This window comes from Erinaceus europaeus, chromosome 10 (assembly GCF_950295315.1).
Source record: "Erinaceus europaeus chromosome 10, mEriEur2.1, whole genome shotgun sequence".
NCBI classification, from domain to species: Eukaryota; Metazoa; Chordata; class Mammalia; order Eulipotyphla; family Erinaceidae; genus Erinaceus; species Erinaceus europaeus.
Window position 1 is genome coordinate 1,690,703 of NC_080171.1, and position 24,812 is coordinate 1,715,514.

Consider the following 24,812-nt stretch of genomic DNA (forward strand, 5'->3'; position numbering starts at 1 on the left):
GGTTAAGCGCAGGTGGCGCAAAGCGCAAGGACCGGCATAAGGATCCCGGTTCGAATCCTGGCTCCCCACCTGCAGAGGAGTCACTTCACAGGCGGTGAAGCAGGTCTGCAGGTGTCTAGCTTTCTCTCCTCCTCTCTGTCTTCCCCTCCTCTCTCCATTTCTCTCTGTCCTATCCAACAACAACAAGGGCAACAAAAGGGAATAAATAAATAAAATAAATATTTAAAAAATTGTAAAATAATAATAATAACATTAGTTAAACCACTATTTTCCTTGATGGTTAAGTCTCTACACACTCCTTCCATTTTAGAGCTTAGTCTTGGCCCTGTTCTCTGAAGTCTAAGTCACTGAGGTGCAGGGATGTTTCATTCAGTCACTGGCCAGAGGACCTAGGAGACTCGCTCTCAGGGCACACTCAGGGGAGAAGAGGCCGTCGCTTCGCCCTGCTGTGCTCTGACATGCAACTCTCAGGCCCACTGGTAGGGGGGAAAGACCAAATTTCTTTTCTTTCTTTCTTTGATAGAACAAAGAGAAACTGAGAGGGGAGGGGGCAATAGAAAGAGAGCCCTGCTTCACCACTCTGAAAGCTTCCCCTGCAGGTGGGGGCTGGGGGCTTGAACCCAGGTCCTTGCCCATGGCATTGTTTGTGTGTGACCAGGTGCACCACTTCTCGGCCCTGTAAGACCAAAATTCATGATGTGTCTGTACAGCTGGGACAAGCCAGGGGATCCAGGGACGTGAAGGGAAAGGAAAGTGTTTCACAGAACAAGGAAGGGGTGACTTCATAGGAGAAACCCTGCCTCTAGAGCTTTGCTCGGCCTTAAATTTCTCCATCAGAGGTGCTTTTGAGAGCTACCCCCAAATGTGGGTGTTGTGCATTCTCTTAGTGACAACAACACTGTTCTGAGGTTCAGAAGACCTGAATCATCCTGAGTTCTACATTTTAAGCTAACTCGTGTTGGAATAATGTATTTCCCCCTGTGTTTGGAAGTTAAATTATACTGGAACACAACTGTATCCATGTGTTGACTGTCTGTTTTTACTTTTGCACTGCACTAGCAAGTGTGAGTGGTCTGTTGACCCCTGAGAATATATATGTGTGTGTGTGTGTGTGTGTGTGTGTGTGTGTGTGTGTGTGTATCAGTTATTACTTTGCCAGTAATGTTCTAAGAAGCAAATATAGAAGCAGACTCTACAATCAGCTATAAGGGAATGAAAATAAGTTAATATTTTACTTCGAATCTTATCATTAGAACAAATTGAGAAGGTCAGTATGGATCAGAAAAAAAATAGATTACTGCTTCTCATATGCTCAATACTTGACTCAAGTGTATGTAAATTCAAGCTGTTTGAAAAGGCTACTTCTACAAGCCCACCTTCTTAATTTGGCTTTGCACAACTGCAAAATCCTTAATTAAGATATTAGGATTTTCAGGGCCTTCCCTGGATGTTGTGAAAGTCAAAGGGAAGTGAACAAAAGCCTGCACTGAGAAGCAGATAGTTCGAGGAAACAGTGTATCTGGGTGGAGTCAGCACAAGTCAAGATAGGATCCTACAGCAACTGCCTTTCCCAGCTGCCCCGGAAGCTGGGCTCCAGTGCTGATAAAATCCTCCTCCCCTACAACGCAGTGCCTGGCAAGCAAACGCTTCCTACAGCAGAGAAAGAGCACAGAGAACACTGTATGATTTCAAATACTGGAGCCCCCTGCACACACAGGCATTTCAGCAGCTGTCCCCAACATGGTTGCTCAGGCCTCTTCATTAGTGTTGGACAGTTGACCCTTGAGTGCTTGGTGGTGATAGCACTGAATTTTGTTGTGGGTTTTGCCACCAGGGTTGTTGCTGGGGCTCCATGCCTGCACTATAGTGAATCCACTGCTCTTGGGGCCATTTTTTTTTCCTTTTTTTTTTTTTATTTTTTTTAATTGAATAAGACAAATTGAGAGAGAGAAGAAGAGGAGAGAGAGAGGGAGAGAGACACCTGCAGATACCTGTTTCACTGCTCCTGAAGCATCCCCCCTACAGGTGGGGACCAAAGGCTTGAACCCAGATTCTTGAGCTTAACCAGTTGTTTCTGTTTTATTTTGCTTTAACTAAGCACAAAGGTTTATAAAGTGTTTGTGCTTACGTCTAACTGGCGTAAAAATAAATTCCATATCCACTCAACCAAACTACATGTCAATTGGCGGAGAGGCTTTATTATGATTGCCTGGGTGCTCCATTGTTCCCACTGGCGGAGGTGCCCTCCAGCGGTCAGTCCGTCCCTTCAGAAAGGACCTCTGTCTCCAGTCCCTTTGCGTTATGTCAGCAGCGGTCGTGCTGAGTGTTTTGTTGGGGGTGCCTTTGGCATATTGACTACTTCTGGCTAGACCTAGTTGGTGGGTACCTGGGGAGAGGACGTCGACGTCACTCCCTATTCCACCTTGTGTGGACTGGACTTATCCACAAGAAGAGACCTGTTAAGGACTGAGTGTTGAACTCAGCAGTTCTATAAAGCTGGGCAGTCACCCCATAGCCACCAATCCCCACGAAGTCGAGCTGGCAGTTCTGACTTGTCATCCTTCCTGGGGTGGTGGCAGACACACAGACTGTGAAGGCACTGGGAAGGGAAGTAGTGTTGTATTCTCGTGCTCCCCATAACCAAGCACTACAGTGAAAATCAGGAGACATCTGGGGCAGAAACTACGTGATTTATATATAAGATCTTAAAAGAGAAAGCCACTTGTATAGCAAGGTATAGTGAGCTCTTTCTCATGAACTACTTTCATTAATTCCTGTGTACCAGATTTGATGCTGGAGGAGACTCAGATACATAGGTCTTGGGCAAAGGAGATAAAGAATGAATCAAGGAAGTCGGGCGGTAGCGCAGTGGTTAAGCACAGGTGGTGCAAAGCGCAAGGACTGGCTTAAGGATCCCGGTTCAAGCCCCCGGCTCCCCACCTGCAGGGGAGTCGCTTCACAAGCAGTGAAGCGGGTCTGCAGGTGTCTGTCTTTCTCTCTCCCCTTCTCTGTCTTCCCCTGCTCTCTCCATTTCTCTCTGTCCTATCCAACAACGATGACATCAATAACAACAATAACAATAATAACTACAGCAATAAAATAACAAGGGCAACAAAAAGGGAAAATGAATTAATAAATATTAAACAATTTTTTTAAAAAAATGAACGAATCAAGTAACATCTAGTCCCTCAGACTTCACATTATTCAGAAACCCAGACCCACACTTTCGTATGTTCTTTCTTTTTTCCTCCGGGGTTATTGCTGTGGCTTGGTGCCTGCACTATGAATCCAGTTCCTGAGGCCATTTAAAGAAATTTTTTATAGGACAGAGAGAAATTGAGAGAGGAGGAGGAAAATAGAGGAGAAAAACACTTGCAGGCCTGCTGCACTGCTTGTGAAGCAACTGCCCTGCAGGTGGGGAGCCAGAGACTCAAACTGGGATCCTTGCTGGGGTCCTTGCGCTCTGTACTATGTGTACTTAACCCGGTGCATCAACCGCCCGGCCCCCTTTTAAAAGATTTTATTTCTTCATGAAGAATGATAAGTGGAGAGAGGGAAAGAGAGGGAGAGAGAGAGGGGGGCAGGGCAGATATCATTCTGGTACATTTGCTGCTGGGAATTAAACTCAGGACCTCATGCTTGAGAATCCCATACTTAATCCACTGTGCCACCACCTGGACCAATCCACACTTACTGGTCAAGCTCCAGTGACCTGGAATCAGCTTCACTCAGCTCAGTGTGTGCCTGAAACCATTAAAAGTATGCCCAAGTGTGAGATTCTGTGCACAGTACTAAAATCATGAAGGAAAAATAAAGACAAGTGCCCATCCTTGCTCTAGTGAGGAAGACATTACAGAACTAGCTCTCTGGTGGTGGGAGGTAGAAGGGCCTATGAGCTCACCAAGATGTCATGGAGGGTTCATGAGCTAAGCCTTGAGGGATGACAGAACTTGGGAAGAAATCAAGACAGGAAGAGGCAAGGAATGCTAACCAGCATGGGTATATATCAGAAATCATTTGACAGCAGCTCAGCAATGACGAAATTCCCACGGATATGAGCTCTGTAAGAGGCTTTGTTCTGTTCTGGTCATAGTATGCCTGCACTCACTAAGTGTTTACTAAGTAGACACACTGTGTGCTACCAGAGTTCAGCATTAGAGAATCACAATGAAATAGGAGGAAATGGAGCGACCGCTTTAAGGAACTTGCATTTGTATGTTGCGGGACCAACAATGAAGAATTCTACAAAGGAGGGCCGAGTGGTGGTGCACCCAGTTGAGCACACATACTACAAAGCACAAGGACCCCGGTTCAAGTCCCTGGTCCCCACCTGCAGGGGGGAAGCTTCTGCAGGTGTCTCTCTGTTCCTCTCCCTCTCTATCTTCCCCTCCCCTCTCAGTTTCTCTCTATCCAAAAAAAAAAAGGAAGAAAGAAAAGAAGTATAAGCCTGAGAGTTAGCAGGATAGGTCACTTGAGTGGTGCTCTCGCTTTGTCATGAGCAAGACCCAAGACCCAGCCTTAAGCCCAACCCTCACTACACTAAAGGAGCTTTTGGTGCTATCTTTCCCATCTCTTTATCTCTGCCTTTGTCTTTCGATCTGAAAAAACTGTCCTGGAGTGGTGATGCCCCAGTGACAGCCAAAACAGAAAGAACCGTGTACTAGATCATTCAGACAGACAAAATGTCTATTTCTTAAACATGGTTTGTTTAGTTGGGTATTTTCTTTGTTTGTTTGAATAAACAGGGGTTGGCAGTTGAATTCAGTTATCAGTGAATTAGTCAGTGCCTGTGTCGAGAAGACTCATGAAAACCCAAGAGGAAGGGCTTCAGAGGGTCTAGACTGGTGACCATTTGAAGATTTAGAAAGAATGACACAGCTGGAGAAGGTGTGGCGGCTCACACCCTCTCTCCATGCCTCTCTTCCACCTATTTGCTGCCAGATTGTATTTCCTTTGTTAAAAAAAAAAAAAATCTATTAAGCGCACAGGGCGCAAAGCACAAGAACCGGTGTAAAGATCCCGGTTCAAGCCCCCAGCTCCCCACCTGCAGGGGAGTCGCTTCCCAGGCGGTGAAGCAGGTCTGCAGGTGTCTGTCTTTCTCTCCCCCCCTCAGTCTCCCCTCCTCTCTCCATTTCTCTCTGTCCTATCCAACAACAACAACAGCAATGATAACAACAATAATGATGACAACAAGGGCAACAAAGCGGGGAAAAAATGGCCTCCAGGAGCAGTGGATTCGTAGTGCAGGCACCGAGCCCCAGCAACAACCGTGGAGGTTAAAAAAAAAAAATCTAGTGAGTAAAAGGAATTCTTGTGAAGTCATCTTAACAAACTAAATGAGTGTAAGGAGGGTCTTCTGGGAATCTGTGGTTCATCAGCCAGGGAGCAGTCACGCAGGCATTCTGCATCTGCAGGGAAGCCTGGAGACTAACAAGTGTTGCAGAATCAACAGTCCAAAGACAGGGAACTAAGACCAGGCAGAAGCCTGGGGCCGCGGCTTATGTCTAAAGTGGAAGGCAGGCTTGGGAGACTGGATTTTTGTTTATGAATTTTTTTTATTGGGAAATTAATGGTTTATAGCACAGTTGTTGGCACCTAGGCAGTTTCTCATCTTGACATGACAGGTATCTGCAAAATATTAATATATATTTTTATTAACATATTTTTTGTCAGAGTACTGCTCAGCTCTGGCTTATGGTGGTGCTGAGGATTGAACCTGGGCCTTCAGAGCCTCAGGCAGGAGAGACCTTTGCAGAACCATCATGCTGTCTCCTCTGCCCAGGTGATGGATTTTTTTTTTTTTTTTTTTACCAGAGCATGGATCAGCTCTGGCTGATGGTGGTGCAGGGGGTTGAGCTTGGGCCTGTGGAGCCTCAGGCATAAGAGCTTCTTTGCAGAGCCATTGTGCTATCCACCCTCTCCCAGAGACTGGGTTCTTAACGTAGGAAGTCAAATTCAACCTCTGTGGTGTCAGAACTGACTTGAATGGCAGACTGGCCTCCTGGCATCCGAGAACTCCTTGTTGTGTGGGGCCAGGTCCCTGTACCCACTGGCACACTGGCAACGCAGAAGGAAGCGTGATATGATTTGCGCTCTTGAACTTCAATAGACAAGGCTGGAGACACATCACAAGCTACCGCTAAGTTCATGATATAAAATCTATGAGATTCAGTGACAAAGTAAATGTCACCTAAGCCACCACAGTGGCACTTGATAAACAGTGACAAGGGAGCTGGGAGTTGGCGCACCTGGTTAAGCGTACATGTTACAATGTTCAAGGACCTGGGTTCAAGCCCCCAATCCCCACCTGCAGGGAGAAAGCTTTGCAAGTGGTAAAAACAGGGCTGCAGGTGTCTCTCTTTCTTCCCTTTTGATTTCTCCTTCTCTCTCTTTGTGTGTGTGTGTGTGTGTGTGTGTGTGTGTGTATGAAGTAAATACAATATTTTTTTCATTTAAAAACATTGATTTGGGGGAAAGTGTTATGCAGCTACTAGAACTCCAGCTCTCAGCAAAGTTGTGAGGTATAACTGTGTTTTTTAAAAATTTATTTATTCCCTTTTATTGCCCTTTATGTTTCATTGCTGTAGTTATTATTGTTGTTGTTATCGATGTCATCATTGCTGGATAGGACAGAGAATAATGGAGAGAGGAGGGGAAGACAGAGAGGGGGAGAGAAAGACAGATACCTGCAGACCTGCTTCACCGCCTGTGAAGTGACTCCCCTCCTGGGGAGCCGGGGGCTCAAACCGAGATCCTTGCGCTTTGCACTACCTGCACTTAACCCGCTGCACTACCGCCCGACTCCCTGAAGTATAATTGCTGAAACCCACTTTGGAAAGATTCCACTAGTGCCTCTTAATTTTTTTTAATTTTTTTATTTGTTATTGGATACAGACAGAGAGAAATTGAGAGAGAAGGGGGAGATAGAGAGGAAGAGAGACAGAGAGACACCTGCAGACCTGTTTCACCGCCTGTGAAGCAACTTCCCTGCAGGTGGGGAGCCGGGGGCTTGAACCGGGATCCTAACCGGTCCTTGCTCTTTGCACCACGTGCGCTTAACCCACTGTGCTACCGCCCGACTCCCTAGTGCCTCTTATTAACACTGAACTTAGCATTCCCGTGGGCAGGGAACAACAGAACCCAATAGGAGTGAGTACTTGTATGCTTGCAAAGATAGCCCCACAAAATGTGGAAACGAATGTTCCTTGGAGCACTGTTTGTCACAGCCAAAATAGTGTTGTCATCATGCAACCAAATACAAAATAAAAGATACTGAAAGTAAGTACAGGGCCATTCTACACACAAGTCTCACAGACACCGTCTTTGGTGGAGGAGCTCAGACACAGGAGAACACAGGGACTGCATTTGTGAGCATATGGGAACAGGGCTAGGGCCCATCTCACCCATGAGAGGACGTGTTTGTACTAAGGCTCTGGGTTCGAGTCCCAGCTCCACATGAGAACACCAAGGACAGCACCAAGGAGTTCCACTGGTAGAAGAGTAGCGCTGTAGTATTTCTCTTTTCTCTCTCTCTCCCTCTGTCAGGATGAATGAACAAAACTGGCCCGGACAGGCCACTCAAGGTGGCCGTGTACAAGCTCTGGGCTCGTTTCTGAGTGGTACAGGAAAGAAGAAAGATGTTCAAGAGCAGACTAAATCAACCCACTGTGGAAAACCCATGATAGTTTTCTTTCATAGAGTGAAATATTCTCTGAACATGAGGTCACAACTATGAGGGAGATCCCTGGGTTCCGGCAGAGTTCTATCTGGACATGGTCGCTCAAGTGCGTGATCAATCTCTTTTCAAATGATTCTCTAGACAATATATTTATAGCCTGCGCAATTTGCCAGATATCGACCTTGCCTCAGATGCAGCCTTGGCGTCCTGGGTGAACGGTGGTGCCCTGTGCCTGGTTCAAAGTGTCTGAAAGAAAGATGAGCACAGTTGTCTAGCAGCGAGGCTCTTCCTGCACTGTGGCCAACTTCTCTTGGTGACTGGCAGGCAGCACAGACCTGCCTGGCCTCGTAGTCCCGGCCCTCCAGGGACTCTGCTCTCAGGGTTATGTCCAGCTGCTCCTGACCCCTTGAGACTACATCATCCCTTCCTGAGGGACAGCCTCCGCCAAAGTTTGAGGTCCTCAGACTTCCTAGGGTTCCACACACGACTCTGGCAGTGGCAGAGGGCCTCAGGGAACTAGGCTTACTCAAGCTCTTTCGAGTTACTGCCTTAAAGATAACAGAACTGCCTTCTCCTGCAGTGCTGGGAACCCAAACCTCCCCTCAAGAATCCCACAGTGCCAGTGGCCTCGGGGGCAGGCACTGCAGGGACCTCCCACCCTTCCTCAGCAGCCTTTCCACTCTGCAATTCCATGTGCCTTCACTCAAGTCAGGAGTAGATAATGACAGAGACATGGGAGAGGGGCCGGGCGGTGGTGCACACATCACAGTACACAGGGATCCGGGTTCAAGCCCCTGGTCCCCACCTGCTAGGGGAAAACTTCATGAGTGATGAAGCAGGGCTGCAGGTGTGTCTCTGTCTCTCTCTGTCTTTCTCTATATATATATATCCCTCCCCTCTAGATTTTTCTGTCTCTATCCAATAATAATATTTTTAAAAAGAGATATTTGGGAGAAATCCAGAGTACAGAGACAGGAGACTCTAAGCAGCAATGCTCTGTCATGGTGACTCCCACCTTTCCATCCCCCATGGGCAAAGACAGGCTGAGGCCGACATTTCTCTCACCCTCTGTTTTAACCCAGCCTTGGCTAGAGACAAGGGATGATGACGTTCTTTTAAGACCAAGTTGAGTTGTCTAGAAGTCTGGCTGCCCCCAAACAAGAAAAAAAAAATTTAAAGCATGTCCCTCCCCCCTCATAGAATATGCTAAGGCCTTTTTTTTTTTATGAAGAAAGGACACCAGTGCTTTAAAGCAGGAAGAATCATTCATTATTATTTATTTTTATTGGATAGAAACAAATTGAGAGGAGAAGGGGAGATAGAGAGGGAGAGAGACAGAGAGGGAGATAGAGAGGGAGAGAGACCTGCAGCCCTGCTTCACCACTCGTGAAGCTTTCCCCCTGCAGGTGGGGACCTGGGGCTTGAACCTGGGTCCTGTGCACTGTAGTGTGTGCGCTTAACCAGATGCGTCACTGCCTGGCCCCCGTGCTAAGACTTCTTTACCTGAACCTGGTCCCCAGCTCCCTAGCAGTGGGCAGCAGCCTTATCCCATGGCTAAGCTGAGAAGCTGAGGACCCCATTCCCATGCTCTGTCCAGTCTGGTCAGTCAGGTGCCCAAGCCCAGCCTCAGCTCTCACCGAGGTTCTTGTTTTGGTAATGTCTCTGGTCTCAAAGGATTGTGAAACTCTCTTCTTACAAAATCCACCGTGCAGCTGGCACCGGAAGGATGAAAGCCTGCTAGGAAGAAGAGCCTTTCACAGACCCTTTCCGACCCTTTCCTCCCCTGGCAGCCATACCTGAGAGAAAATTATTGGTAGAGGAGCTGGCTACCAGGGCAACCCAGATAAGTCGTGAATTCTGCACCCACATTAGGTAAACCTATTCTCAAGAATCAAAAGTGCACTTTGCTGTAATAGAAGTGGACTCATGACCACCCCGGTAAGTGAAATGGGATGAAGACAACGTCATGAGTCTGGGGTTGACTTTCCAGTAAGAGAAGGATCCACCATGCCAAGAAAGGCAGCACCAGATGGGAGGCAGCTGCCCGGGCAGCACCATGGCTTCTGCTCTGCCCCCGCTGCACATGGAGGTTAGCTGCAGATGCACCTCCCCTTGCTCCAAAGCCCTAAGACACTTTCTGTCCCCTCAGATCTCCTCTCACTACCAGCCTGAGTCTACTCTCTCTTCTTTCTCTCCAGACACCTCATGCTACTCCTACTAAAGCATCTTCGGCTCCCATATGTCAGCAAACACAGGCCACCCTGTGGCAAGTGCAGGATTATTTTACAAACTGCTGAAACAGTCCAGATAAAACACACCGCCTGCCGGGAAATGAATCCTGATTCAGCGATAAGAACATGGGGAAAGAGAATGTGATTAAAAAAAAAAAATTGATTATAAGACAGTCACCTGGTCAGAAGTCAGGTCAGGGGACCTTGGTATTTCATTTTGGGAAGTCATAGACGTGAATGAACAAGCCCTCAATAGCAAGGCGTGGGAGATTTCTGTAAAGTTTCAAAGACTGGATTTCCTCATTCCCAATACCATCCTATGCTTTAGATCTTAGAGTAGAACTGTGGAGAAACAGAGAATTAGCACAGGAATTAGCACAAATGATCATAAAAAATGCCAGATAACCGGACGGTCGTAGAGGGAATGCGTCTGCCCTGTGTCCATGTGTAGAGTGACTTGCAGATGACAGAAATGAGTAGAGGGCCATTTTACAAACAGGAAGCAAAGAAACATTGCAACATCTTTGCAGAATCTGAACCATAAATATTTCACCTTTGTGTATTTGTAAACAGATTTTTGAAATGTGTGGAGCTGATGTCAAGACGCTGGAAGCAAAGATTCGAGAATTAATGTAAGCGGATCTCCATGGCAAAATACACTCGAAACATTCTAAAAGACAACGGGAAATGTGCTGTGTTTTCTTTCTGCCACAGCTGCAGTACTGTACCGTTCTTTCTCTTCACGCTTCACAAGCTGCGTCCCACCCATGCTGGCGCTGTCACAGACGGTGCCACTTCCGCTCTCTAACTTGACCTCTCTGAGCACAGTCCTCAGGCAGTACTTTCATGACCTTTGCAACCAACGCTCTGCATAGCTGAGGAATGCAGGATCTCAACAAGGTTTTGCCCAGCAAAGGGAACTTCTACACAGTGGTAGCTAAACACATCATCACTCTTCATATCCACATATGCAGAGGCTTCTTCCCCGGTGGGACAGCTCCACCATTTGTGGCTCGAGATTCCCCCCAAAAGCTCACTTGGCACTGCAACTGCGTCATCACTCACTCCACAGCCTTCCAAAGCTCTTCTGCCTTAAACTCTTTTTTTTTTCCAAATCAAATATCCCTTTCTTGAGAAAATGTCAATTGATGGGATTTAATTGTCACCGATACATTTCCGTATTTCCACAAGACACATCCTATAATATTTATCAGGGATTCATGGTGAACAGGCGGCAGTAAAATACAGTAGTTGGTACATATGCAACATTGCTCAGTTCTCCACACCACACGAGGTGGTGGTCCCCCCACTTAGGTGGTCCTCCATCATCTTGTTTCAGGACTCGAACACTCACCCCACCCCAGAGTCCTTTACTTTGGTGCAATCCATCACTAAACAGAGAATGAGACCATTCAGACACGTAGACCCCACCCCCACCCCAAAAAGGGTTGTCATCAGATGAATGTTTGGGGTCTTAATTCAAGGAGTAGATGGGGGCTAGCTGGTGGTACCCTGGTTGAGCACACAGGATACAAAGGGTAGACAGTATCAGTTTCTCCTGAACATCAGGGACTGAGATTGAGACAAAGGATAGAATGCCCATGTTGGGTTCCAGCTGCTTGGAATATAGAGTAAAGGAATATAGAGTAAATATAGAGGAAAGCCAACACAAGTTAATATGAGCGAGAGAGAAATATTAGTCATTCAACAAATATTTGTTGACCACATACTCTGTTCCAAGTACTTCTATAAATACTAAAATAAAACTTAGCTCATTATTCAAGGGGCAGGGGAAGGAGGGGCCAGGGGAAGGGCTAGGGAAGAGGCAGGCAGTGATGCTTGTGGTGAGTGCATACAGTACCCTGTGGGAGCATCTGGTTAGAGTCCCTGCTCCCCATGTACAGGGGGACTCAATCATTATGAGCAGTGAAGAGAGTCTCCAGGTATCTCTTCTTTGACTAACCCCCTTTCTCCCAATTTCTCTCTGTTTTATCAAATCAACTTTAAAAAAAATATAGGGGGGAAGTGGTGGACTCGTAGTGCTGATACCAGCCTCAGAGACAACCCTAGTGACAATGAGAGGGGGTATATGGAGAATTCAGGGTATTTCTGAGAATTTCTGTTATTTATTTTACCAGAGCCCTGCTCAGCTCTGGCCTGGCCAATGATAGTATTGGTGATTAAACTTGAGACTTTGGAACCTCCAGCATGAGAGTCCCTTGGCTAACATTGTATTATCTACTCCCTGCCCCCTCTTCTCAGCGTTTGGTTAAGATAAGAATTGTGGGGAGTTGGGCAGTAGCACAGTGGGTAAGCACAGGTGGTGCAAAGCACAAGGACCAACCGGCGTAAGGATCCCAGTTTGAGCCCCCGGCTCCCCACCTGCAGGGGAGTTGCTTTACAAGTGGTAAAGCAGGTCTACAGGTGTCTGTCTTTCTCTCCCCCTCTCTGTCTTCCCCTCCTCTCTCCATTTCTCTCTGTCCTATCCAACAACGGTAGCATCAATAACAGCAATAATCACTACAACAATAAAAAAAAAAAAACAAAGGCAACAAAAGGGAATAAATAAAAAGAAAAGAAAAAAAAGAAATTAAAAAAAAGGATAATTGTGGTCCGGGAGGTGGCGCGGTGGATAGAGCATTGGACTCTCAAGCATGAGGTTCTGAGTTCAATCCCCGGCAGCACATGTACCAGATTGATGTCTTGTTCTTTCTCTCTCTCTCTCTTCCTATCTTTCTCATTAATAAATAAATAAATAAATATATTTTTTAAAAAGAATTCTTTTTTTCTTTTTTAATTTTTTTATGTTATTTTCCCTTTTGTTGCCCTTGTTTATCATTGTTGTTATTGCTGTTGTTGCTGGATAGGACAGAAAGAAACGGAAAGATGAGGGGAAAACAGAGGGGGAGAGAAAGACAGACACGTGCAGACCTGCTTCACTGTAAAGCTACTTCCCTGTAGGTGGGGAGCCGGGGGCTCGAACTGGGATCCTCACGCAGTTCCTTGAGCTTCGAACCATGTGCGCCTAACCCACTGCACCACCACCTGGCTCTCAAAAAAAAAAAAAAATAGAATTCTTTGCTGCCTGTCCTTGTGCTGCAAAGTAGCTTGCTGATAGTTAAAGAATCAGGAAGTCGGCTATAAGAATTGCTGCTCTCAATGCCAAGTGGACTTAGAGATTACAAAGCATTATGGTTCCAAGCAGCTTTAATTGCTTTTGTACTTAGACATGAAGGTGTTGTCTCTGACGGCTTGCTTTCCCCCAGTGAAGATTCCCACCCCAGTGGAGTGTGCAGACTGTGCACTGTTCTCAAGGACTCTGGCTGGCTGGCTGCCTGGGAAGAAAACAGCCTAGCTTCACTGACCACAGGGGAGGGATGGAAAGTTCTAGGTCCTCATACCTATATTGTTAGGCCTAGACGTGGTATGTCAGACAGAAGGAAAACTGTTTCTCCTTCTACTGAAGCAAGAGACTAATCCTATCACACACACACACCTTCCCTGTCCTGGGAGAGAGACTCAGCAGAGGCCAGGCCAGGAACCTCGGCTTGGGACTAGCCCTCCCTAGAGGACCACACTGCTGGCAGGCCAGACAGTGGCCTGGGCATTGCCGTCCACACCGAGTTCCCTGGGCTCGAGCAGCCCTGACAGGAGCGCAGTGAGGGAACGTGTAGCTTGCTCGTTCTCACCAGTCCCCACTGTGCACGTCACTGTGAAGGCAGAGAAGGAGAGCCACCACACAGCTGAGCCTGTGCGTGAACAGTGAAGATCTGAGGAGAGAACATCGAGGGCCAAGTCACCGCACGTCTGAGCAGAGCAGCCCTGCTCTGGGAAACAGCCTCTCACACAGAAGGAGCAGGGCGGAGAGTGAACTGCATGTGTTGGGGCTGGCTGGTGTTGGGTTTTCTTCACCGTTATTTCAGACCTGTCCTGTTGTGTATAATTACAAAGGAGGCTAATGGAGTAGAATCTGGCATCTTTCCACACAAACCAAAGTCTTTTTTTTTTTCATTTCTTTATTATCTTCATTTATTTATTGGATAGAAACAGCCAGAAATCGAGAAAGGGAGAGAGTCAGAGAGACACCTGCAGCCACTAGCAAAACATTCCCCCTGCACCAGAATTCCCTGTCCCATCCCCTCCACTGGAAGCTTCCATGTTCTTTATCCCTCTGGGAGTGTGGACCCAGGATCATTATGGGGAGCAGGTGGGAGGTCTGGAGCAGAAGGTGGGAATTGTTTCTCCATTGGACATGGGTGTTGGCAGGTGGATCCACACCTCCAGCCTGTCTCTGTGTGTCCCTAGTGGGGCATTTCTCTGGGGAGGGGAGGTTCCAGGACATATGGGTGAGGGCATCTGACCAGGGAAGTCAGGATAGTGTCATGTAACATCTGTAGCTTGGTAGCTGAAAAGAGAAACACACATCTTTACACCTCTAAGTCAGATACTCTGAATCAAAGTTAGAGTAGGGGCCAATGTATTATGGAGGCTGGGGGAGGGCGGGTCCAGATCATGCTGAGGCCCACTCAAGTTTAAGCACCAGCAGTGAGGTGCATAAAAACAAGGAACCCCACTGAAGCAAAGAGAGACGATCAAAGCAGTATAAACTACTTCTGATAAGCAGTGAGACTCAAGACTGCTACACTTTTCTTAATTCTTACACACAACTGTGAGACTGGTAACACTCTCTTTTTCTTAAATGTCTCGCTTTTCTCTTTTATTATTTGTGTTTATATATTGGCTAGAGACAGAGAAAAAAATTGAAAGGTGGAGGAGGAGATATGAAAGGGGAGAGACAGAGAGACCCCTGCAGCCCTGCTTCACCACTCGGGAAGCTTTCCTCCTGCCGGTGAGGACCAGGGGCTTGAACCCAGGTCTCTCTGCACTGTGATGTGAGTGCTTAACCAGATACACTACTGCCTGGCTCCAATGTTCTCATTTTTTACTGTGATGTGAGTGCTCAACCAGATACACTACTGCCTGGTTCCAATGTTCTCATTTTTTAACCTTGCTGCTTTTTTTTTTAACTAATTTACTTGTTTATTTGATAGAGACAAAAATCTAGAGGGAAAGGAGATGTGTGTGAGAGAGAGAGAGGGAGGGAGGGAGAGGGAGAGGGAGACCTGCAGCCCTGCTTCACCACTTGCAAGCTGTCCCCTGAAGGTGGACACTGGCGCTTGAAGCTGGATCCTTGTGTTCATCCAGGTGTGCCACTACCTGGCCCTGGAAGCCTCTAAGAAATGACATCTAGAGACATGGCGCTGGCATGCACATGTCACCATGCACTACACAAGGACCTGAGTTCAAGCGTAATGACCATGCAAAGGAGATTTTCGTGCCTGAGCATCTGTAATCCCTGTTCAATCCCCGGCCCCACCATAAAGCAGAGTTGAGCAGGGCTCTGGTCTCTCTCTGTATTTTTCTCTTTGTATCTCTCTCATTAAAATAAATGAAGTTTAAAAAGAAAGGGGTTATGGTCTCCACTGAAACCTTTTGGATGAAATTTGACAGCATAATGTTGAGTGAAAAAAAGCCGAAAAAGAGGACAAATACCAAATTATATGACTTATTTGCAGGACTTAATAAAGTATAGAATGGGAGGGAGAGCACAGAGTGAGACATGGATGGACATGGGGTACTGCACCACAGCAAAGGACTCTGGGAGGGAGGAGAGCACAGAGTGACACATGGATGGACATGGGGCACTGCACCACAGCAAAGGACTCTGGGAGGGAGAGACACAGAGTGAGACATGGGTGGACATGGGGCACTGCACCACAGCAAAGGACTCTGGGAGGGAGGAGAGCACAGAGTGAGACATGGATGGACATGGGGTACTGCACCACAGCAAAGGACTCTGGGAGGGAGGAGAGCACAGGGTGAGACATGGATGGACATGGGGCACTGCACCACAGCAAAGGACTCTGGGAGGGAGGGAGAGCACAGAGTGAGACATGGATGGACATGGGGCACTGCACCACAGGAAAGGACTCTGGGAGGGAGGAGAGCACAGAGTGAGACATGGATGGACATGGGGCACTGCACCACAGCAAAGGACTCTGGGAGGGAGGAGAGCACAGGGTGAGACATGGATGGACATGGGGCACTGCACCACAGCAAAGGACTCTGGGAGGGAGGAGAGCACAGGGTGAGACATGGATGGACATGGGGCACTGCACCACAGCAAAGGACTCTGGGAGGGAGTAGAGCACAGAGTGAGACATGGATGGACATGGGGCACTGCACCACAGCAAAGGACTCTGGGAGGGAGGAGAGCACAGGGTGAGACATGGATGGACATGGGGCACTGCACCACAGCAAAGGACTCTGGGAGGGAGGAGAGCACAGGGTGAAACATGGATGGACATGGGGCACTGCACCACAGCAAAGGACTCTGGGAGGGAGGGAGGGAGAGCACAGAGTGAGACATGGATGGACATGGGGCACTTCACCACAGCAAAGGACTCTGGGAGGGAGGAGAGCACAGGGTGAGACATGGATGGACATGGGGCACTGCACCACAGCAAAGGACTCTGGGAGGGAGGGAGAGCACAGAGTGAGACATGGATGGACATGGGGCACTTCACCACAGCAAAGGACTCTGGGAGGGAGGAGAGCACAGGGTGAGACATGGATGGACATGGGGCACTGCACCACAGCAAAGGACTCTGGGAGGGAGGGAGAGCACAGAGTGAGACATGGATGGACATGGGGCACTGCACCACAGCAAAGGACTCTGGGAGGGAGGAGAGCACAGGGTGAGACATGGATGGACATGGGGCACTGCGCCACAGCAAAGGACTCTGGGAGGGAGGAGAGCACAGAGTGAGACATGGATGGACATGGGGCACTTCACCACAGCAAAGGACTCTGGGAGGGAGGAGAGCACAGGGTGACACATGGATGGACATGGGGCAATGCACCACAGCAAAGGACTCTGGGAGGGAGGAGAGCACAGGGTGAGACATGGATGGACATGGGGCACTGCATCACAGCAAAGGACTCTGGGAGGGAGGAGAGCACAGAGTGAGACATGGATGGACATGGGGCACTGCACCACAGCAAAGGACTCTGGGAGGGAGGAGAGCACAGGGTGAGACATGGATGGACATGGGGCAATGCACCACAGCAAAGGACTCTGGGAGGGAGGAGAGCACAGGGTGAGACATGGATGGACATGGGGCACTGCATCACAGCAAAGGACTCTGGGAGGGAGGAGAGCACAGAGTGAGACATGGATGGACATGGGGCACTGCACCACAGCAAAGGACTCTGGGAGGGAGGGAGAGCACAGAGTGAGACATGGATGGACATGGGGCACTGCACCACAGCAAAGGACTCTGGGAGGGAGGAGAGCACAGGGTGACACATGGATGGACATGGGCACTGCACCACAGCAAAGGACTCTGGGAGGGAGGAGAGCACAGGGTGAGACATGGATGGACATGGGGCACTGCACCACAGCAAAGGACTCTGGGAGGGAGGAGAGCACAGGGTGAGACATGGATGGACATGGGGCACTGCACCACAGCAAAGGACTCTGGGAGGGAGGAGAGCACAGGGTGAGACATGGATGGACATGGGGCACTGCGCCACAGCAAAGGACTCTGGGAGGGAGGAGAGCACAGAGTGAGACATGGATGGACATGGGGCACTTCACCACAGCAAAGGACTCTGGGAGGGAGGAGAGCACAGGGTGACACATGGATGGACATGGGGCAATGCACCACAGCAAAGGACTCTGGGAGGGAGGAGAGCACAGGGTGAGACATGGATGGACATGGGGCACTGCATCACAGCAAAGGACTCTGGGAGGGAGGAGAGCACAGAGTGAGACATGGATGGACATGGGGCACTGCACCACAGCAAAGGACTCTGGGAGGGAGGAGAGCACAGGGTGAGACATGGATGGACATGGGGCAATGCACCACAGCAAAGGACTCTGGGAGGGAGGAGAGCACAGGGTGAGACATGGATGGACATGGGGCACTGCATCACAGCAAAGGACTCTGGGAGGGAGGAGAGCACACAGTGAGACATGGATGGACATGGGGCACTGCACCACAGCAAAGGACTCTGGGAGGGAGAGACACAGAGTGAGACATGGGTGGACATGGGGCACTGCACCACAGCAAAGGACTCTGGGAGGGAGGGAGAGCACAGAGTGAGACATGGATGGACATGGGGCACTGCACCACAGCAAAGGACTCTGGGAGGGAGGGAGAGCACAGAGTGACACATGGATGGACATGGGGCACTGCACCACAGCAAAGGACTCTGGGAGGGAGGAGAGCACAGGGTGACACATGGATGGACATGGGCACTGCACCACAGCAAAGGACTCTGGGAGGGAGGGAGAGCACAGAGATGAGACATGGATGGACATGGGGTACTGCACCACAGCAAAGGACTCTGGGAGAGAGGAGAGCACAGGGTGACACATGGATGGACATGGGGCACTGCACCACAGCAAAGGACTCTGGGAGGGAGGAGAGCACAGAGTGACACATGGATGGACACGGGGCACTGCACCACAGCAAAGGACTCTGGGAGGGAGGAGAGCACAGAGTGAGACATGGATGGACATGGGGCACTGCACCACAGCAAAGGACTCTGGGAGGGAGGAGAGCACAGAGTGACACATGGATGGACATGGGGCACTGCACCACAGCAAAGGACTCTGGGAGGGAGGGAGAGCACAGAGTGAGACATGGATGGACATGGGGCACTTCACCACAGCAAAGGACTCTGGGAGGAGAGCACAGAGTGAGACATGGATGGACATGGGGCACTGCACCACAGCAAAGGACTCTGGGAGGGAGGAGAGCACAGGGTGAGACATGGATGGACATGGGGCACTGCGCCACAGCAAAGGACTCTGGGAGGGAGGAGAGCACAGAGTGAGACATGGATGGACATGGGGCACTTCACCACAGCAAAGGACTCTGGGAGGGAGGAGAGCACAGGGTGACACATGGATGGACATGGGGCAATGCACCACAGCAAAGGACTCTGGGAGGGAGGAGAGCACAGGGTGAGACATGGATGGACATGGGGCACTGCATCACAGCAAAGGACTCTGGGAGGGAGGAGAGCACAGAGTGAGACATGGATGGACATGGGGCACTGCACCACAGCAAAGGACTCTGGGAGGGAGGAGAGCACAGGGTGAGACATGGATGGACATGGGGCAATGCACCACAGCAAAGGACTCTGGGAGGGAGGAGAGCACAGGGTGAGACATGGATGGACATGGGGCACTGCATCACAGCAAAGGACTCTGGGAGGGAGGAGAGCACAGAGTGAGACATGGATGGACATGGGGCACTGCACCACAGCAAAGGACTCTGGGAGGGAGAGACACAGAGTGAGACATGGGTGGACATGGGGCACTGCACCACAGCAAAGGACTCTGGGAGGGAGGGAGAGCACAGAGTGAGACATGGATGGACATGGGGCACTGCACCACAGCAAAGGACTCTGGGAGGGAGGAGAGCACAGGGTGACACATGGATGGACATGGGCACTGCACCACAGCAAAGGACTCTGGGAGGAGAGCACAGAGTGAGACATGGATGGACATGGGGCACTGCACCACAGCAAAGGACTCTGGGAGGGAGGAGAGCACAGGGTGAGACATGGATGGACATGGGGCACTGCGCCACAGCAAAGGACTCTGGGAGGGAGGAGAGCACAGAGTGAGACATGGATGGACATGGGGCACTTCACCACAGCAAAGGACTCTGGGAGGGAGGAGAGCACAGGGTGACACATGGATGGACATGGGGCAATGCACCACAGCAAAGGACTCTGGGAGGGAGGAGAGCACAGGGTGAGACATGGATGGACATGGGGCACTGCATCACAGCAAAGGACTCTGGGAGGGAGGAGAGCACAGAGTGAGACATGGATGGACATGGGGCACTGCACCACAGCTAAGGACTCTGGGAGGGAGGAGAGCACAGGGTGAGACATGGATGGACATGGGGCAATGCACCACAGCAAAGGACTCTGGGAGGGAGGAGAGCACAGGGTGAGACATGGATGGACATGGGGCACTGCATCACAGCAAAGGACTCTGGGAGGGAGGAGAGCACACAGTGAGACATGGATGGACATGGGGCACTGCACCACAGCAAAGGACTCTGGGAGGGAGAGACACAGAGTGAGACATGGGTGGACATGGGGCACTGCACCACAGCAAAGGACTCTGGGAGGGAGGGAGAGCACAGAGTGAGACATGGATGGACATGGGGCACTGCACCACAGCAAAGGACTCTGGGAGGGAGGAGAGCACAGGGTGACACATGGATGGACATGGGCACTGCACCACAGCAAAGGACTCTGGGAGGGAGGGAGAGCACAGAGATGAGACATGGATGGACATGGGGTACTGCACCACAGCAAAGGACTCTGGGAGAGAGGAGAGCACAGGGTGACACATGGATGGACATGGGGCACTGCACCACAGCAAAGGACTCTGGGAGGGAGGAGAGCACAGAGTGACACATGGATGGACACGGGGCACTGCACCACAGCAAAGGACTCTGGGAGGGAGGAGAGCACAGAGTGAGACATGGATGGACATGGGGCACTGCACCACAGCAAAGGACTCTGGGAGGGAGGAGAGCACAGGGTGACACATGGATGGACATGGGGCACTGCACCACAGCAAAGGACTCTGGGAGGGAGGAGAGCACAGAGTGAGACATGGATGGACATGGGGCACTGCACCACAGCAAAGGACTCTGGGAGGGAGGGAGAGCACAGGGTGACACATGGATGGACATGGGGCACTGCACCACAGCAAAGGACTCTGGGAGGAGAGCACAGAGTGAGACATGGATGGACATGGGGCACTGCACCACAGCAAAGGACTCTGGGAGGGAGGAGAGCACAGGGTGAGACATGGATGGACATGGGGCACTGCGCCACAGCAAAGGACTCTGAGAGGGAGGAGAGCACAGAGTGAGACATGGATGGACATGGGGCACTGCACCACAGCAAAGGACTCTGGGAGGGAGGAGAGCACAGAGTGAGACATGGATGGACATGGGGCACTGCACCACAGCAAAGGACTCTGGGAGGGAGGAGAGCACAGGGTGACACATGGATGGACATGGGGCAATGCACCACAGCAAAGGACTCTGGGAGGGAGGAGAGCACAGGGTGAGACACGGATGGACATGGGGCACTGCACTACAGCAAAGGACTCTGGGAGGGAGGGAGAGCACAGGGTGACACATGGATGGACATGGGGCACTGCACCACAGCTAAGGACTCTGGGAGGGAGGAGAGCACAGGGTGAGACATGGATGGACATGGGGCACAGCACCACAGCAAAGGACTCTGGGAGGGAGGAGAGCACAGAGTGACACATGGATGGACATGGGGCACTGCACCACAGCAAAGGACTCTGGGAGGGAGGAGAGCACAGAGTGAGACATGGATGGACATGGGGTACTGCACCACAGCAAAGGACTCTGGGAGGGAGGGAGAGCACAGGATGACACATGGATGGACATGGGGCACTGCACCAGAGCAAAGGACTCTGGGAGGGAGGAGAGCACAGGGTGAGACATGGATGGACATGGGGCACTGCACCACAGAAAAGGACTCTGGGAGGGAGTGAGAGCACAGAGTGACACATGGATGGACATGGGCACTGCACCACAGCAAAGGACTCTGGGAGGGAGGGAGAGCACAGAGTGAGACATGGATGGACATGGGGCACTGCACCACAGCAAAGGACTCTGGGAGGGAGGGAGAGCACAGAGTGACACATGGATGGACATGGGGCACTGCACCACAGCAAAGGACTCTGGGAGGGAGGAGAGCACAGAGTGACACATGGATGGACATGGGGTACTGCACCACAGCAAAGGACTCTGGGAGGGAGGGAGAGCACAGGGTGACACATGGATGGACATGGGGCACTGTACCACAGCAAAGGACTCTGGGAGGGAGGAGAGCACAGAGTGAGACATGGATGGACATGGGGCACTGCACCACAGCAAAGGACTCTGGGAGGGAGGGAGAGCACAGGGTGACACATGGATGGACATGGGACACTGCACCACAGCAAAGGACTCTGGGAGGGAGGAGAGCACAGAGTGAGACATGGATGGACATGGGCTACTGCACCACAGCAAAGGACTCTGGGAGGAAGGAGAGCACAGAGTGAGACATGGATGGACATGGGGTACTGCACCACAGCAAAGGACTCTGGGAGAGAGGAGAGCACAGGGTGACACATGGATGGACATGGGGCACTGCACCACAGCAAAGGACTCTGGGAGGGAGGAGAGCACAGAGTGACACATGGATGGACACGGGGCACTGCACCACAGCAAAGGACTCTGGGAGGGAGGAGAGCACAGGGTGAGACATGGATGGACATGGGGCACTGCATCACAGCAAAGGACTCTGGGAGGGAGGAGAGCACAGAGTGAGACATGGATGGACATGGGGCACTGCACCACAGCAAAGGACTCTGGGAGGGAGAGACACAGAGTGAGACATGGGTGGACATGGGGCACTGCACCACAGCAAAGGACTCTGGGAGGGAGGGAGAGCACAGAGTGAGACATGGATGGACATGGGGCACTGCACCACAGCAAAGGACTCTGGGAGGGAGGAGAGCACAGGGTGACACATGGATGGACATGGGCACTGCACCACAGCAAAGGACTCTGGGAGGGAGGGAGAGCACAGAGATGAGACATGGATGGACATGGGGTACTGCACCACAGCAAAGGACTCTGGGAGAGAGGAGAGCACAGGGTGACACATGGATGGACATGGGGCACTGCACCACAGCAAAGGACTCTGGGAGGGAGGAGAGCACAGAGTGACACATGGATGGACACGGGGCACTGCACCACAGCAAAGGACTCTGGGAGGGAGGAGAGCACAGAGTGAGACATGGATGGACATGGGGCACTGCACCACAGCAAAGGACTCTGGGAGGGAGGAGAGCACAGGGTGACACATGGATGGACATGGGGCACTGCACCACAGCAAAGGACTCTGGGAGGGAGGAGAGCACAGAGTGAGACATGGATGGACATGGGGCACTGCACCACAGCAAAGGACTCTGGGAGGGAGGGAGAGCACAGGGTGACACATGGATGGACATGGGGCACTGCACCACAGCAAAGGACTCTGGGAGGAGAGCACAGAGTGAGACATGGATGGACATGGGGCACTGCACCACAGCAAAGGACTCTGGGAGGGAGGAGAGCACAGGGTGAGACATGGATGGACATGGGGCACTGCGCCACAGCAAAGGACTCTGAGAGGGAGGAGAGCACAGAGTGAGACATGGATGGACATGGGGCACTGCACCACAGCAAAGGACTCTGGGAGGGAGGAGAACACAGAGTGAGACATGGATGGACATGGGGCACTGCACCACAGCAAAGGACTCTGGGAGGGAGGGAAAGCACAGGGTGAGACATGGATGGACATGGGGCACTGCGCCACAGCAAAGGACTCTGAGAGGGAGGAGAGCACAGAGTGAGACATGGATGGACATGGGGCACTGCACCACAGCAAAGGACTCTGGGAGGGAGGAGAGCACAGAGTGAGACATGGATGGACATGGGGCACTGCACCACAGCAAAGGACTCTGGGAGGGAGGGAGGGAGAGCACAGAGTGAGACATGGATGGACATGGGGCACTGCACCACAGCAAAGGACTCTGGGAGGGAGGAGAGCACAGGGTGACACATGGATGGACATGGGGCAATGCACCACAGCAAAGGACTCTGGGAGGGAGGAGAGCACAGGGTGAGACACGGATGGACATGGGGCACTGCACCACAGCAAAGGACTCTGGGAGGGAGGGAGAGCACAGGGTGAGACATGGATGGACATGGGGCAATGCACCACAGCAAAGGACTCTGGGAGGGAGGAGAGCACAGGGTGAGACACGGATGGACATGGGGCACTGCACCACAGCAAAGGACTCTGGGAGGGAGGGAGAGCACAGGGTGACACATGGATGGACATGGGGCACTGCACCACAGCAAAGGACTCTGGGAGGGAGGAGATCACAGGGTGAGACATGGATGGACATGGGGCACAGCACCACAGCAAAGGACTCTGGGAGGGAGGAGAGCACAGAGTGACACATGGATGGACATGGGGCACTGCACCACAGCAAAGGACTCTGGGAGGGAGGAGAGCACAGAGTGAGACATGGATGGACATGGGGCACTGCACCACAGCAAAGGACTCTGGGAGGGAGGGAGAGCACAGGGTGACACATGGATGGACATGGGGCACTGCACCACAGCAAAGGACTCTGGGAGGGAGGAGAGCACAGAGTGAGACATGGATGGACATGGGGCACTGCACCACAGCAAAGGACTCTGGGAGGAGAGCACAGAGTGACACATGGATGGACACGGGGCACTGCACCACAGCAAAGGACTCTGGGAGGGAGGAGAGCACAGGGTGAGACATGGATGGACATGGGGCACTGCACCACAGCAAAGGACTCTGGGAGGGAGGAGAGACACAGAGTGAGACATGGATGGACATGGGGCACTGCACCACAGCAAAGGACTCTGGGAGGGAGGGAGAGCACAGGGTGACACATGGATGGACATGGGGTACTGCACCACAGCAAAGGACTCTAGGAGGGAGGGAGAGCACAGGGTGAGACATGGATGGACATGGGGTACTGCACCACAGCAAAGGACTCTGGGAGGGAGGGAGAGCACAGGGTGAGACATGGATGGACATGGGGCACTGCACCACAGCAAAGGACTCTGGGAGGGAGGGAGAGCACAGAGTGAGACATGGATGGACATGGGGCACTGCACCACAGCAAAGGACTCTGGGAGGGAGGAGAGCACAGAGTGACACATGGATGGACATGGGGCACTGCACCACAG

The 24,812-nt window shown here is 51.2% G+C and overlaps 1 protein-coding gene across 2 annotated transcripts in view; it reads left to right on the top strand.

The window, feature by feature from the left end:
• Positions 1–10,590, top strand: part of LOC132540694 (thioredoxin domain-containing protein 8-like) — a 30,220-nt gene extending 19,630 nt beyond the window's left edge. Inside the window, exons 5-6 of one of the 2 annotated variants that reach the window (XM_060198896.1) lie at positions 9,551–9,616; positions 10,483–10,590. In XM_060198896.1, the coding sequence (XP_060054879.1) occupies positions 9,551–9,616; positions 10,483–10,545 (129 nt within the window). In that variant the 3' untranslated portion in view covers positions 10,546–10,590. The remainder of the gene's footprint in view (positions 1–9,550; positions 9,617–10,482) is intronic. The other variant, XM_060198897.1, reaches the window with a different exon arrangement.
• The last annotated feature ends 14,222 nt before the right edge of the window (positions 10,591–24,812 follow it).